The sequence below is a fragment of the Scardinius erythrophthalmus genome (assembly GCF_964197995.2).
Source record: "Scardinius erythrophthalmus genome assembly, chromosome: 8".
NCBI classification, from domain to species: domain Eukaryota; kingdom Metazoa; phylum Chordata; class Actinopteri; order Cypriniformes; family Leuciscidae; genus Scardinius; species Scardinius erythrophthalmus.
In genome coordinates, this window is record NC_138228.1 from 262,230 (window position 1) to 276,622 (window position 14,393).

At 30.9% G+C, this 14,393-nt stretch overlaps 1 protein-coding gene across 2 annotated transcripts in view; it reads right to left on the reverse strand.

Moving 5' to 3' along the window:
* Positions 1-14,393, reverse strand: part of pde8a (phosphodiesterase 8A) — a 114,629-nt gene that overhangs the window by 38,843 nt on the left and 61,393 nt on the right. For both annotated transcript variants that reach the window (XM_081372646.1, XM_081372645.1), the window contains exon 4: positions 643-699. In XM_081372646.1, the coding sequence (XP_081228772.1) occupies positions 643-699 (57 nt within the window). The remainder of the gene's footprint in view (positions 1-642; positions 700-14,393) is intronic.

Consider the following 14,393-nt stretch of genomic DNA (forward strand, 5'->3'; position numbering starts at 1 on the left):
TACCCCGAATTGATAAAATAAAATAAAATTCTGTATCAAAAATTATAAGGAAACGCCAGTACTTTGTTTAGGCTTGGTTTGTAGGGAATTCCAACCCTGCGCACATATATTCAAACGCACGTAACTATAGAACCAATTCTTAATGCGCATGTGAGCGCCATCAGCGTTTCTCACAGGTTCGCGTTTAAAGTCTGTGTAGAGAGAATGGTGTCGTCTTAGCGGCCCCTAATTTAATAACAAATGATTGTTGCGACGGAAGCAAATCAATCAAAACTAACTTTAGTTGGAAAATAACTTTATTAAAGAACCGCTATAAAGCCAAAACAATCTCTGTTACCTTAAATTATACGTTTATCTCTGTAAAGCTGCTTTGAAACAATCTACATTGTTAAAAGCGCTATATAAATGAAGATGACTTGACGTGTGTGAGAGAGAGAGAAATAGTGTGTGTGTGTGTGTGTGTGTGTGTGTGAGAGTGAGTGAGTGAGTATGTGTGAGTGTGTGTGTGTATGTGTGAGAGAGAGAGAGAGAGAGAGAGAGAGAGAGAGAGAGAGAGTGTGTGTGTGTGTGTGTGTGTGTGTGTGTGTGTGTGTGTGTGTGTGTGTGTGTGTGTGTGTGCGTGTGAGATATTTGGGCACAAACCTTTTCACTACAGCCACAATCACAGTGTTGTGAGAGCTGCTGACGGCTCGAATTGAGCTGGAATAAAAAAAGAAATATAATGAGGGTTAGAATCAACCAAAAAACAAATGTCAACATCTTTCAGACACAAACGACTCAGTGTGTGCACAAGCAGAAGATTCCAGCGGATGCTTCCAATCGCAGGACAGAAGTCCTTTCTTAAATTACACTTCTGTGAGGATGTAGTGTAATTATATACTGGACCAAACTCATACACACATTTTATTAAATGCCATATTTTGCATTATATCTCGTTCACACTGAAGATCCAGATTCTGGGAGGGTCTGAGTCACGTTCTTCCTTTGAGCTTCAAGTACACCATAATTTCACACACTTCATCAGCACACGCTGCGTTATGATTTATGATCAGCTTCCAGAACCTTCACCCTCTCTGCTCCTCACGCTGATGACATCACTCCACCACACGCATGATTGGCTACGCCGCTCTTCATCCAATCAGCATTTTATTAGACAAAAAAAAAAAGCTTTAGATTCGCCCTGTGAACAAACTATAAATCAACATGCAACATCGATATTTCAGAAAGAAAGAGGCTGTAAAGTTCAGAGTCAGTCAGGAGAACAGCGGCACAGAGGAGCTTTAGGGTTACAGTCAACACACATACACACACACACACACACGATGATGAGAGAAGAGGACAGCACATATGAACACAGCTGAAGTCTGCAGGGATCAGGAGTGATATCCAGAGCATCCGCTAGGGTTAGGAAGCGAAATTCTGGAATTGAATACTTGTTATAAAATTAATTGATTACTAGAGGTGGGCATAGATTAATTTTCTTAATCTAGATTAATCTAGATTAATTTTGAAATTAATCTAGATTAATCTAGATTAAAATGGCTCATTTGATTTCTGCCGAAGGCATTCAGAATATGTGTGCTACCCAAATAATGCCTATAAAAGTAAGTCTTTGAGAACGGGTTTCTCAAGCCAGGTGGCGCATTAGACCAGGGGCTCATCTCCTGTTTCCAAAATGCATCACAAACTGCTTGAGAAAGCTGTTCTACTCATAGACTGTAAAAAGTTACTACTGTACTGTTACCGTCCGTAGGCAACATTAGGTAGGCCTATGTTATTATCAACTACTATAGGCTCTCAATTAGGGATGGGCGATATGGCCTAAAATCCATATTGTGATATACATTGCAGCCTCTTGCGATAACGATATTATAATAAAACCATTTCAGAACAGGTTACACAGACCCTGCTAAACAACTGCTAAATGTTTTTTTTTTGTTTTTTTTTAAAGGGTGCATGTAGTTTTGAGAACATATATTGTGCAAAACTGTAAGTATACAACATCATTTTGCAGATAAATAAAATGTAAGTACACTAGCTGCAGAGACTTGAGTAGGTCTAATGTTTATTATGGCTTGGAGCTTATGAAACCCCAAATTTAAAATTAGAATATTGTCTAACTGATGTCTTTTCAGTTAAAAAGAAACACAACAACGATTCTTTAAATCGGGCGCAGACAGAGATTATGTTCTACACCACTCAGATATATTGGGAATAATACGCACGCGCTGGTATTCAGTGATATGTTTCGTTTTGAATTTGAGGTGGTAGAACGGATTAGTCGTGTGTTAACTAAACTTACCGAACTGTTACACCACACAGTCTACGTCGGACGGCTTAAATCCGAACCAAGTCCAAATAATGGATGTTGCACCAGCACCGATCTTTTACACCAGCTTTAACTTTCAGCCGTGTTTACTTAAGATGACGACGAATATGATGCGTTGCAGCCGTGTCTTCCTCGCGGCCGCGGGTAGATTGCGTCATCATAGCTTGTGTAGCTTGAGCCAGCTCCCAACCCAACTTGGAGAATAGATTAACGGCGATATTTTTTTTATCGCGCGATAAGAGTTCGCGTTAGCGCCGATAACGGCCCACCACTATTGATTACATATTGATTCCTTTGAGAACATTTCAATATGACTTTAAATCATTCAAGCACGAGAGACTCTTTTCTGTTTTCATGTGTATCAGTATATTGGATCCATGCAGCTCTTAAAGTGACAGCAGCCTAATATTTCCGCTCTATAATAACACTAATATTCCCGCTCTATAATAACACTAATATTTGTCTATAATAACACTAATATTTCCGCTCTATAATAACACTAATATTCCCGCTCTATAATAACACTAATATTTCCGCTGTTATAATAACACTAATATTCCCGCTCTATAATAACACTAATATTCCCGCTCTATAATAACACTATTTCCGCTCTATAATAACACTAATATTCCCGCTCTATAATAACACTAATATTCCCGCTCTATAATAACACTAATATTCCTCTATAATAACACTAATATTTCCGCTGTTATAATAACACTAATATTCCCGCTCTATAATAACACTAATATTCCTCTATAATAACACTAATATTTCCGCTGTTATAATAACACTAATATTCCCGCTCTATAATAACACTAATATTCCCGCTCTATAATAACACTAATATTCCCGCTCTATAATAACACTAATATTCCTGTCTATAATAACACTAATATTCCCGCTCTATAATAACACTAATATTCCTGTCTATAATAACACTAATATTCCTGTCTATAATAACACTAATATTCCCGCTCTATAATAACACTAATATTCCCGCTCTATAATAACACTAATATTTCCGCTGTTATAATAACACTAATATTCCCGCTCTATAATAACACTAATATTCCCGCTCTATAATAACACTAATATTCCCGCTCTATAATAACACTAATATTCCTGTCTATAATAACACTAATATTCCCGCTCTATAATAACACTAATATTCCTGCTCTATAATAACACTAATATTCCCGCTCTATAACGCTAATATTCCCGCTCTATAATAACACTAATATTCCTGTCTATAATAACACTAATATTCCCGCTCTATAATAACGCTAATATTCCCGCTCTATAATAACACTAATATTCCCGCTCTATAATAACGCTAATATTCCCGCTCTATAATAACACTAATATTCCTCTCTATAATAACACTAATATTCCCGCTCTATAATAACACTAATATTCCTCTCTATAATAACACTAATATTCCCGCTCTATAATAACACTAATATTCCTCTCTATAATAACACTAATATTCCTGCTCTATAATAACACTAATATTCCTCTCTATAATAACACTAATATTCCTGCTCTATAATAACACTAATATTTCCGCTCTATAATAACACTAATATTCCCGCTCTATAATAACACTAATATTCCTGTCTATAATAACACTAATATTCCTGTCTATAATAACACTAATATTCCTCTCTATAATAACACTAATATTCCCGCTCTATAATAACACTAATATTCCTCTATAATAACACTAATATTTCCGCTGTTATAATAACACTAATATTCCCGCTCTATAATAACACTAATATTCCCGCTCTATAATAACACTAATATTCCCGCTCTATAATAACACTAATATTCCTGTCTATAATAACACTAATATTCCCGCTCTATAATAACACTAATATTCCTGTCTATAATAACACTAATATTCCCGCTCTATAATAACACTAATATTCCCGCTCTATAATAACACTAATATTCCCGCTCTATAATAACACTAATATTCCTGTCTATAATAACACTAATATTCCCGCTCTATAATAACACTAATATTCCTGTCTATAATAACACTAATATTCCCGCTCTATAATAACGCTAATATTCCCGCTCTATAATAACGCTAATATTCCCGCTCTATAATAACGCTAATATTCCCGCTCTATAATAACACTAATATTCCTCTCTATAATAACACTAATATTCCCGCTCTATAATAACACTAATATTCCTCTCTATAATAACACTAATATTCCCGCTCTATAATAACACTAATATTCCTCTCTATAATAACACTAATATTCCTGCTCTATAATAACACTAATATTCCTCTCTATAATAACACTAATATTCCTGCTCTATAATAACACTAATATTTCCGCTCTATAATAACACTAATATTCCCGCTCTATAATAACACTAATATTCCTGTCTATAATAACACTAATATTCCTGTCTATAATAACACTAATATTCCTCTCTATAATAACACTAATATTCCCGCTCTATAATAACACTAATATTCCTCTCTATAATAACACTAATATTCCTGCTCTATAATAACACTAATATTCCTCTCTATAATAACACTAATATTCCTGCTCTATAATAACACTAATATTTCCGCTCTATAATAACACTAATATTCCCGCTCTATAATAACACTAATATTCCTGTCTATAATAACACTAATATTCCTGTCTATAATAACACTAATATTCCCGCTCTATAATAACACTAATATTCCCGCTCTATAACACTAATATTCCCGCTCTATAATAACACTAATATTCCTGTCTATAATAACACTAATATTCCTCTCTATAATAACACTAATATTCCCGCTCTATAATAACACTAATATTTCCGCTCTATAATAACACTAATATTCCCGCTCTATAATAACACTAATATTCCTGTCTATAATAACACTAATATTCCTCTCTATAATAACACTAATATTCCTCTATAATAACACTAATATTCCTCTATAATAACACTAATATTCCTCTATAATAACACTAATATTCCTCTATAATAACACTAATATTTCCGCTGTTATAATAACACTAATATTCCCGCTCTATAATAACACTAATATTCCTGTCTATAATAACACTAATATTCCCGCTCTATAATAACACTAATATTCCCGCTCTATAACACTAATATTCCCGCTCTATAATAACACTAATATTCCTGTCTATAATAACACTAATATTCCCGCTCTATAATAACACTAATATTCCTCTCTATAATAACACTAATATTCCTGCTCTATAATAACACTAATATTTCCGCTCTATAATAACACTAATATTCCCGCTCTATAATAACACTAATATTCCTGCTCTATAATAACACTAATATTTCCGCTCTATAATAACACTAATATTCCCGCTCTATAATAACACTAATATTCCTGTCTATAATAACACTAATATTCCTGCTCTATAATAACACTAATATTCCTGCTCTATAATAACACTAATATTCCTGCTCTATAATAACACTAATATTTCCGCTCTATAATAACACTAATATTCCCGCTCTATAATAACACTAATATTCCTGTCTATAATAACACTAATATTCCTGTCTATAATAACACTAATATTCCTGCTCTATAATAACACTAATATTCCTGCTCTATAATAACACTAATATTCCTGCTCTATAATAACACTAATATTCCTGCTCTATAATAACACTAATATTCCTCTCTATAATAACACTAATATTCCTGCTCTATAATAACACTAATATTTCCGCTCTATAATAACACTAATATTCCTGTCTATAATAACACTAATATTCCTCTCTATAACACTAATATTCCTCTATAATAACACTAATATTCCTCTCTATAATAACACTAATATTTCCGCTCTATAATAACACTAATATTCCTGTCTATAATAACACTAATATTCCCGCTCTATAATAACACTAATATTCCCGCTCTATAACACTAATATTCCCGCTCTATAACAACACTAATATTCCTGTCTATAATAACACTAATATTCCTCTCTATAATAACACTAATATTCCCGCTCTATAATAACACTAATATTCCTCTCTATAATAACACTAATATTCCTGCTCTATAATAACACTAATATTTCCGCTCTATAATAACACTAATATTCCCGCTCTATAATAACACTAATATTTCCGCTCTATAATAACACTAATATTCCTGCTCTATAATAACACTAATATTCCTGCTCTATAATAACACTAATATTCCTGTCTATAATAACACTAATATTCCCGCTCTATAATAACACTAATATTCCTGCTCTATAATAACACTAATATTTCCGCTCTATAATAACACTAATATTCCCGCTCTATAATAACACTAATATTCCTGTCTATAATAACACTAATATTCCCGCTCTATAATAACACTAATATTCCTGCTCTATAATAACACTAATATTCCCGCTCTATAATAACACTAATATTTCCGCTCTATAATAACACTAATATTCCCGCTCTATAATAACACTAATATTCCCGCTCTATAATAACACTAATATTCCTGTCTATAATAACACTAATATTCCTGTCTATAATAACACTAATATTCCCGCTCTATAATAACACTAATATTCCCGCTCTATAACACTAATATTCCCGCTCTATAATAACACTAATATTCCTGTCTATAATAACACTAATATTCCTCTCTATAATAACACTAATATTCCCGCTCTATAATAACACTAATATTCCTCTCTATAATAACACTAATATTCCTGCTCTATAATAACACTAATATTTCCGCTCTATAATAACACTAATATTCCTGCTCTATAATAACACTAATATTCCTGCTCTATAATAACACTAATATTCCTGCTCTATAATAACACTAATATTCCTGCTCTATAATAACACTAATATTCCTGCTCTATAATAACACTAATATTCCCGCTCTATAATAACACTAATATTCCCGCTCTATAATAACACTAATATTCCTGTCTATAATAACACTAATATTCCTCTCTATAATAACACTAATATTCCTCTATAATAACACTAATATTCCTCTATAATAACACTAATATTCCTCTATAATAACACTAATATTTCCGCTGTTATAATAACACTAATATTCCCGCTCTATAATAACACTAATATTCCTGTCTATAATAACACTAATATTCCCGCTCTATAATAACACTAATATTCCCGCTCTATAACACTAATATTCCCGCTCTATAATAACACTAATATTCCTGTCTATAATAACACTAATATTCCTCTCTATAATAACACTAATATTCCCGCTCTATAATAACACTAATATTCCTCTCTATAATAACACTAATATTCCTGCTCTATAATAACACTAATATTCCTGCTCTATAATAACACTAATATTTCCGCTCTATAATAACACTAATATTCCCGCTCTATAATAACACTAATATTCCTGTCTATAATAACACTAATATTCCTGCTCTATAATAACACTAATATTCCCGCTCTATAATAACACTAATATTCCTGTCTATAATAACACTAATATTCCCGCTCTATAATAACACTAATATTCCTGTCTATAATAACACTAATATTCCTCTCTATAATAACACTAATATTCCTCTATAATAACACTAATATTCCTCTATAATAACACTAATATTTCCGCTGTTATAATAACACTAATATTCCCGCTCTATAATAACACTAATATTCCTGTCTATAATAACACTAATATTCCCGCTCTATAATAACACTAATATTCCCGCTCTATAACACTAATATTCCCGCTCTATAATAACACTAATATTCCTGTCTATAATAACACTAATATTCCTCTCTATAATAACACTAATATTCCCGCTCTATAATAACACTAATATTCCGCTCTATAATAACACTAATATTCCTGTCTATAATAACACTAATATTCCCGCTCTATAATAACACTAATATTCCTGTCTATAATAACACTAATATTCCCGCTCTATAATAACACTAATATTCCCGCTCTATAATAACACTAATATTCCTGTCTATAATAACACTAATATTCCCGCTCTATAATAACACTAATATTCCTGCTCTATAATAACACTAATATTCCCGCTCTATAACGCTAATATTCCCGCTCTATAATAACACTAATATTCCTGTCTATAATAACACTAATATTCCCGCTCTATAATAACGCTAATATTCCCGCTCTATAATAACACTAATATTCCCGCTCTATAATAACGCTAATATTCCCGCTCTATAATAACACTAATATTCCTCTCTATAATAACACTAATATTCCCGCTCTATAATAACACTAATATTCCTCTCTATAATAACACTAATATTCCCGCTCTATAATAACACTAATATTCCTCTCTATAATAACACTAATATTCCTGCTCTATAATAACACTAATATTCCTCTCTATAATAACACTAATATTCCTGCTCTATAATAACACTAATATTTCCGCTCTATAATAACACTAATATTCCCGCTCTATAATAACACTAATATTCCTGTCTATAATAACACTAATATTCCTGTCTATAATAACACTAATATTCCTCTCTATAATAACACTAATATTCCCGCTCTATAATAACACTAATATTCCTCTATAATAACACTAATATTTCCGCTGTTATAATAACACTAATATTCCCGCTCTATAATAACACTAATATTCCCGCTCTATAATAACACTAATATTCCCGCTCTATAATAACACTAATATTCCTGTCTATAATAACACTAATATTCCCGCTCTATAATAACACTAATATTCCTGTCTATAATAACACTAATATTCCCGCTCTATAATAACACTAATATTCCCGCTCTATAATAACACTAATATTCCCGCTCTATAATAACACTAATATTCCTGTCTATAATAACACTAATATTCCCGCTCTATAATAACACTAATATTCCTGTCTATAATAACACTAATATTCCCGCTCTATAACGCTAATATTCCCGCTCTATAATAACACTAATATTCCTGTCTATAATAACACTAATATTCCCGCTCTATAATAACGCTAATATTCCCGCTCTATAATAACACTAATATTCCCGCTCTATAATAACGCTAATATTCCCGCTCTATAATAACACTAATATTCCTCTCTATAATAACACTAATATTCCCGCTCTATAATAACACTAATATTCCTCTCTATAATAACACTAATATTCCCGCTCTATAATAACACTAATATTCCTCTCTATAATAACACTAATATTCCTGCTCTATAATAACACTAATATTCCTCTCTATAATAACACTAATATTCCTGCTCTATAATAACACTAATATTTCCGCTCTATAATAACACTAATATTCCCGCTCTATAATAACACTAATATTCCTGTCTATAATAACACTAATATTCCTGTCTATAATAACACTAATATTCCTCTCTATAATAACACTAATATTCCCGCTCTATAATAACACTAATATTCCTCTCTATAATAACACTAATATTCCTGCTCTATAATAACACTAATATTCCTCTCTATAATAACACTAATATTCCTGCTCTATAATAACACTAATATTTCCGCTCTATAATAACACTAATATTCCCGCTCTATAATAACACTAATATTCCTGTCTATAATAACACTAATATTCCTGTCTATAATAACACTAATATTCCCGCTCTATAATAACACTAATATTCCCGCTCTATAACACTAATATTCCCGCTCTATAATAACACTAATATTCCTGTCTATAATAACACTAATATTCCTCTCTATAATAACACTAATATTCCCGCTCTATAATAACACTAATATTCCTCTCTATAATAACACTAATATTCCTCTCTATAATAACACTAATATTCCTCTCTATAATAACACTAATATTCCTGTCTATAATAACACTAATATTCCTCTCTATAATAACACTAATATTCCCGCTCTATAATAACACTAATATTCCTCTCTATAATAACACTAATATTCCCGCTCTATAATAACACTAATATTCCTCTCTATAATAACACTAATATTCCCGCTCTATAATAACACTAATATTTCCGCTCTATAATAACACTAATATTCCCGCTCTATAATAACACTAATATTCCTGTCTATAATAACACTAATATTCCTCTCTATAATAACACTAATATTCCTCTATAATAACACTAATATTCCTCTATAATAACACTAATATTCCTCTATAATAACACTAATATTCCTCTATAATAACACTAATATTTCCGCTGTTATAATAACACTAATATTCCCGCTCTATAATAACACTAATATTCCTGTCTATAATAACACTAATATTCCCGCTCTATAATAACACTAATATTCCCGCTCTATAACACTAATATTCCCGCTCTATAATAACACTAATATTCCTGTCTATAATAACACTAATATTCCCGCTCTATAATAACACTAATATTCCTCTCTATAATAACACTAATATTCCTGCTCTATAATAACACTAATATTTCCGCTCTATAATAACACTAATATTCCCGCTCTATAATAACACTAATATTCCTGCTCTATAATAACACTAATATTTCCGCTCTATAACACTAATATTCCCGCTCTATAATAACACTAATATTCCTGTCTATAATAACACTAATATTCCTGCTCTATAATAACACTAATATTCCTGCTCTATAATAACACTAATATTCCTGCTCTATAATAACACTAATATTTCCGCTCTATAATAACACTAATATTCCCGCTCTATAATAACACTAATATTCCTGTCTATAATAACACTAATATTCCCGCTCTATAATAACACTAATATTCCTGCTCTATAATAACACTAATATTCCTGCTCTATAATAACACTAATATTTCCGCTCTATAATAACACTAATATTCCTGCTCTATAATAACACTAATATTCCTGCTCTATAATAACACTAATATTCCTGCTCTATAATAACACTAATATTCCTGCTCTATAATAACACTAATATTCCTGCTCTATAATAACACTAATATTTCCGCTCTATAATAACACTAATATTCCCGCTCTATAATAACACTAATATTCCTGTCTATAATAACACTAATATTCCCGCTCTATAATAACACTAATATTTCCGCTCTATAATAACACTAATATTCCTGTCTATAATAACACTAATATTCCTGCTCTATAATAACACTAATATTCCCGCTCTATAATAACACTAATATTCCTGTCTATAATAACACTAATATTCCCGCTCTATAATAACACTAATATTCCTGTCTATAATAACACTAATATTCCTCTCTATAATAACACTAATATTCCTCTATAATAACACTAATATTCCTCTATAATAACACTAATATTCCTCTATAATAACACTAATATTTCCGCTGTTATAATAACACTAATATTCCCGCTCTATAATAACACTAATATTCCTGTCTATAATAACACTAATATTCCCGCTCTATAATAACACTAATATTCCCGCTCTATAACACTAATATTCCCGCTCTATAATAACACTAATATTCCTGTCTATAATAACACTAATATTCCTCTCTATAATAACACTAATATTCCCGCTCTATAATAACACTAATATTCCGCTCTATAATAACACTAATATTCCTGTCTATAATAACACTAATATTCCCGCTCTATAATAACACTAATATTCCTGTCTATAATAACACTAATATTCCCGCTCTATAATAACACTAATATTCCCGCTCTATAATAACACTAATATTCCCGCTCTATAATAACACTAATATTCCTGTCTATAATAACACTAATATTCCCGCTCTATAATAACACTAATATTCCTGCTCTATAATAACACTAATATTCCCGCTCTATAACGCTAATATTCCCGCTCTATAATAACACTAATATTCCTGTCTATAATAACACTAATATTCCCGCTCTATAATAACGCTAATATTCCCGCTCTATAATAACACTAATATTCCCGCTCTATAATAACGCTAATATTCCCGCTCTATAATAACACTAATATTCCTCTCTATAATAACACTAATATTCCCGCTCTATAATAACACTAATATTCCTCTCTATAATAACACTAATATTCCCGCTCTATAATAACACTAATATTCCTCTCTATAATAACACTAATATTCCTGCTCTATAATAACACTAATATTCCTCTCTATAATAACACTAATATTCCTGCTCTATAATAACACTAATATTTCCGCTCTATAATAACACTAATATTCCCGCTCTATAATAACACTAATATTCCTGTCTATAATAACACTAATATTCCTGTCTATAATAACACTAATATTCCTCTCTATAATAACACTAATATTCCCGCTCTATAATAACACTAATATTCCTCTATAATAACACTAATATTTCCGCTGTTATAATAACACTAATATTCCCGCTCTATAATAACACTAATATTCCCGCTCTATAATAACACTAATATTCCCGCTCTATAATAACACTAATATTCCTGTCTATAATAACACTAATATTCCCGCTCTATAATAACACTAATATTCCTGTCTATAATAACACTAATATTCCCGCTCTATAATAACACTAATATTCCCGCTCTATAATAACACTAATATTCCCGCTCTATAATAACACTAATATTCCTGTCTATAATAACACTAATATTCCCGCTCTATAATAACACTAATATTCCTGTCTATAATAACACTAATATTCCCGCTCTATAACGCTAATATTCCCGCTCTATAATAACACTAATATTCCTGTCTATAATAACACTAATATTCCCGCTCTATAATAACGCTAATATTCCCGCTCTATAATAACACTAATATTCCCGCTCTATAATAACGCTAATATTCCCGCTCTATAATAACACTAATATTCCTCTCTATAATAACACTAATATTCCCGCTCTATAATAACACTAATATTCCTCTCTATAATAACACTAATATTCCCGCTCTATAATAACACTAATATTCCTCTCTATAATAACACTAATATTCCTGCTCTATAATAACACTAATATTCCTCTCTATAATAACACTAATATTCCTGCTCTATAATAACACTAATATTTCCGCTCTATAATAACACTAATATTCCCGCTCTATAATAACACTAATATTCCTGTCTATAATAACACTAATATTCCTGTCTATAATAACACTAATATTCCTCTCTATAATAACACTAATATTCCCGCTCTATAATAACACTAATATTCCTCTATAATAACACTAATATTTCCGCTGTTATAATAACACTAATATTCCCGCTCTATAATAACACTAATATTCCCGCTCTATAATAACACTAATATTCCCGCTCTATAATAACACTAATATTCCTGTCTATAATAACACTAATATTCCCGCTCTATAATAACACTAATATTCCTGTCTATAATAACACTAATATTCCCGCTCTATAATAACACTAATATTCCCGCTCTATAATAACACTAATATTCCCGCTCTATAATAACACTAATATTCCTGTCTATAATAACACTAATATTCCCGCTCTATAATAACACTAATATTCCTGTCTATAATAACACTAATATTCCCGCTCTATAACGCTAATATTCCCGCTCTATAATAACACTAATATTCCTGTCTATAATAACACTAATATTCCCGCTCTATAATAACGCTAATATTCCCGCTCTATAATAACACTAATATTCCCGCTCTATAATAACGCTAATATTCCCGCTCTATAATAACACTAATATTCCTCTCTATAATAACACTAATATTCCCGCTCTATAATAACACTAATATTCCTCTCTATAATAACACTAATATTCCCGCTCTATAATAACACTAATATTCCTCTCTATAATAACACTAATATTCCTGCTCTATAATAACACTAATATTCCTCTCTATAATAACACTAATATTCCTGCTCTATAATAACACTAATATTTCCGCTCTATAATAACACTAATATTCCCGCTCTATAATAACACTAATATTCCTGTCTATAATAACACTAATATTCCTGTCTATAATAACACTAATATTCCTCTCTATAATAACACTAATATTCCCGCTCTATAATAACACTAATATTCCTCTCTATAATAACACTAA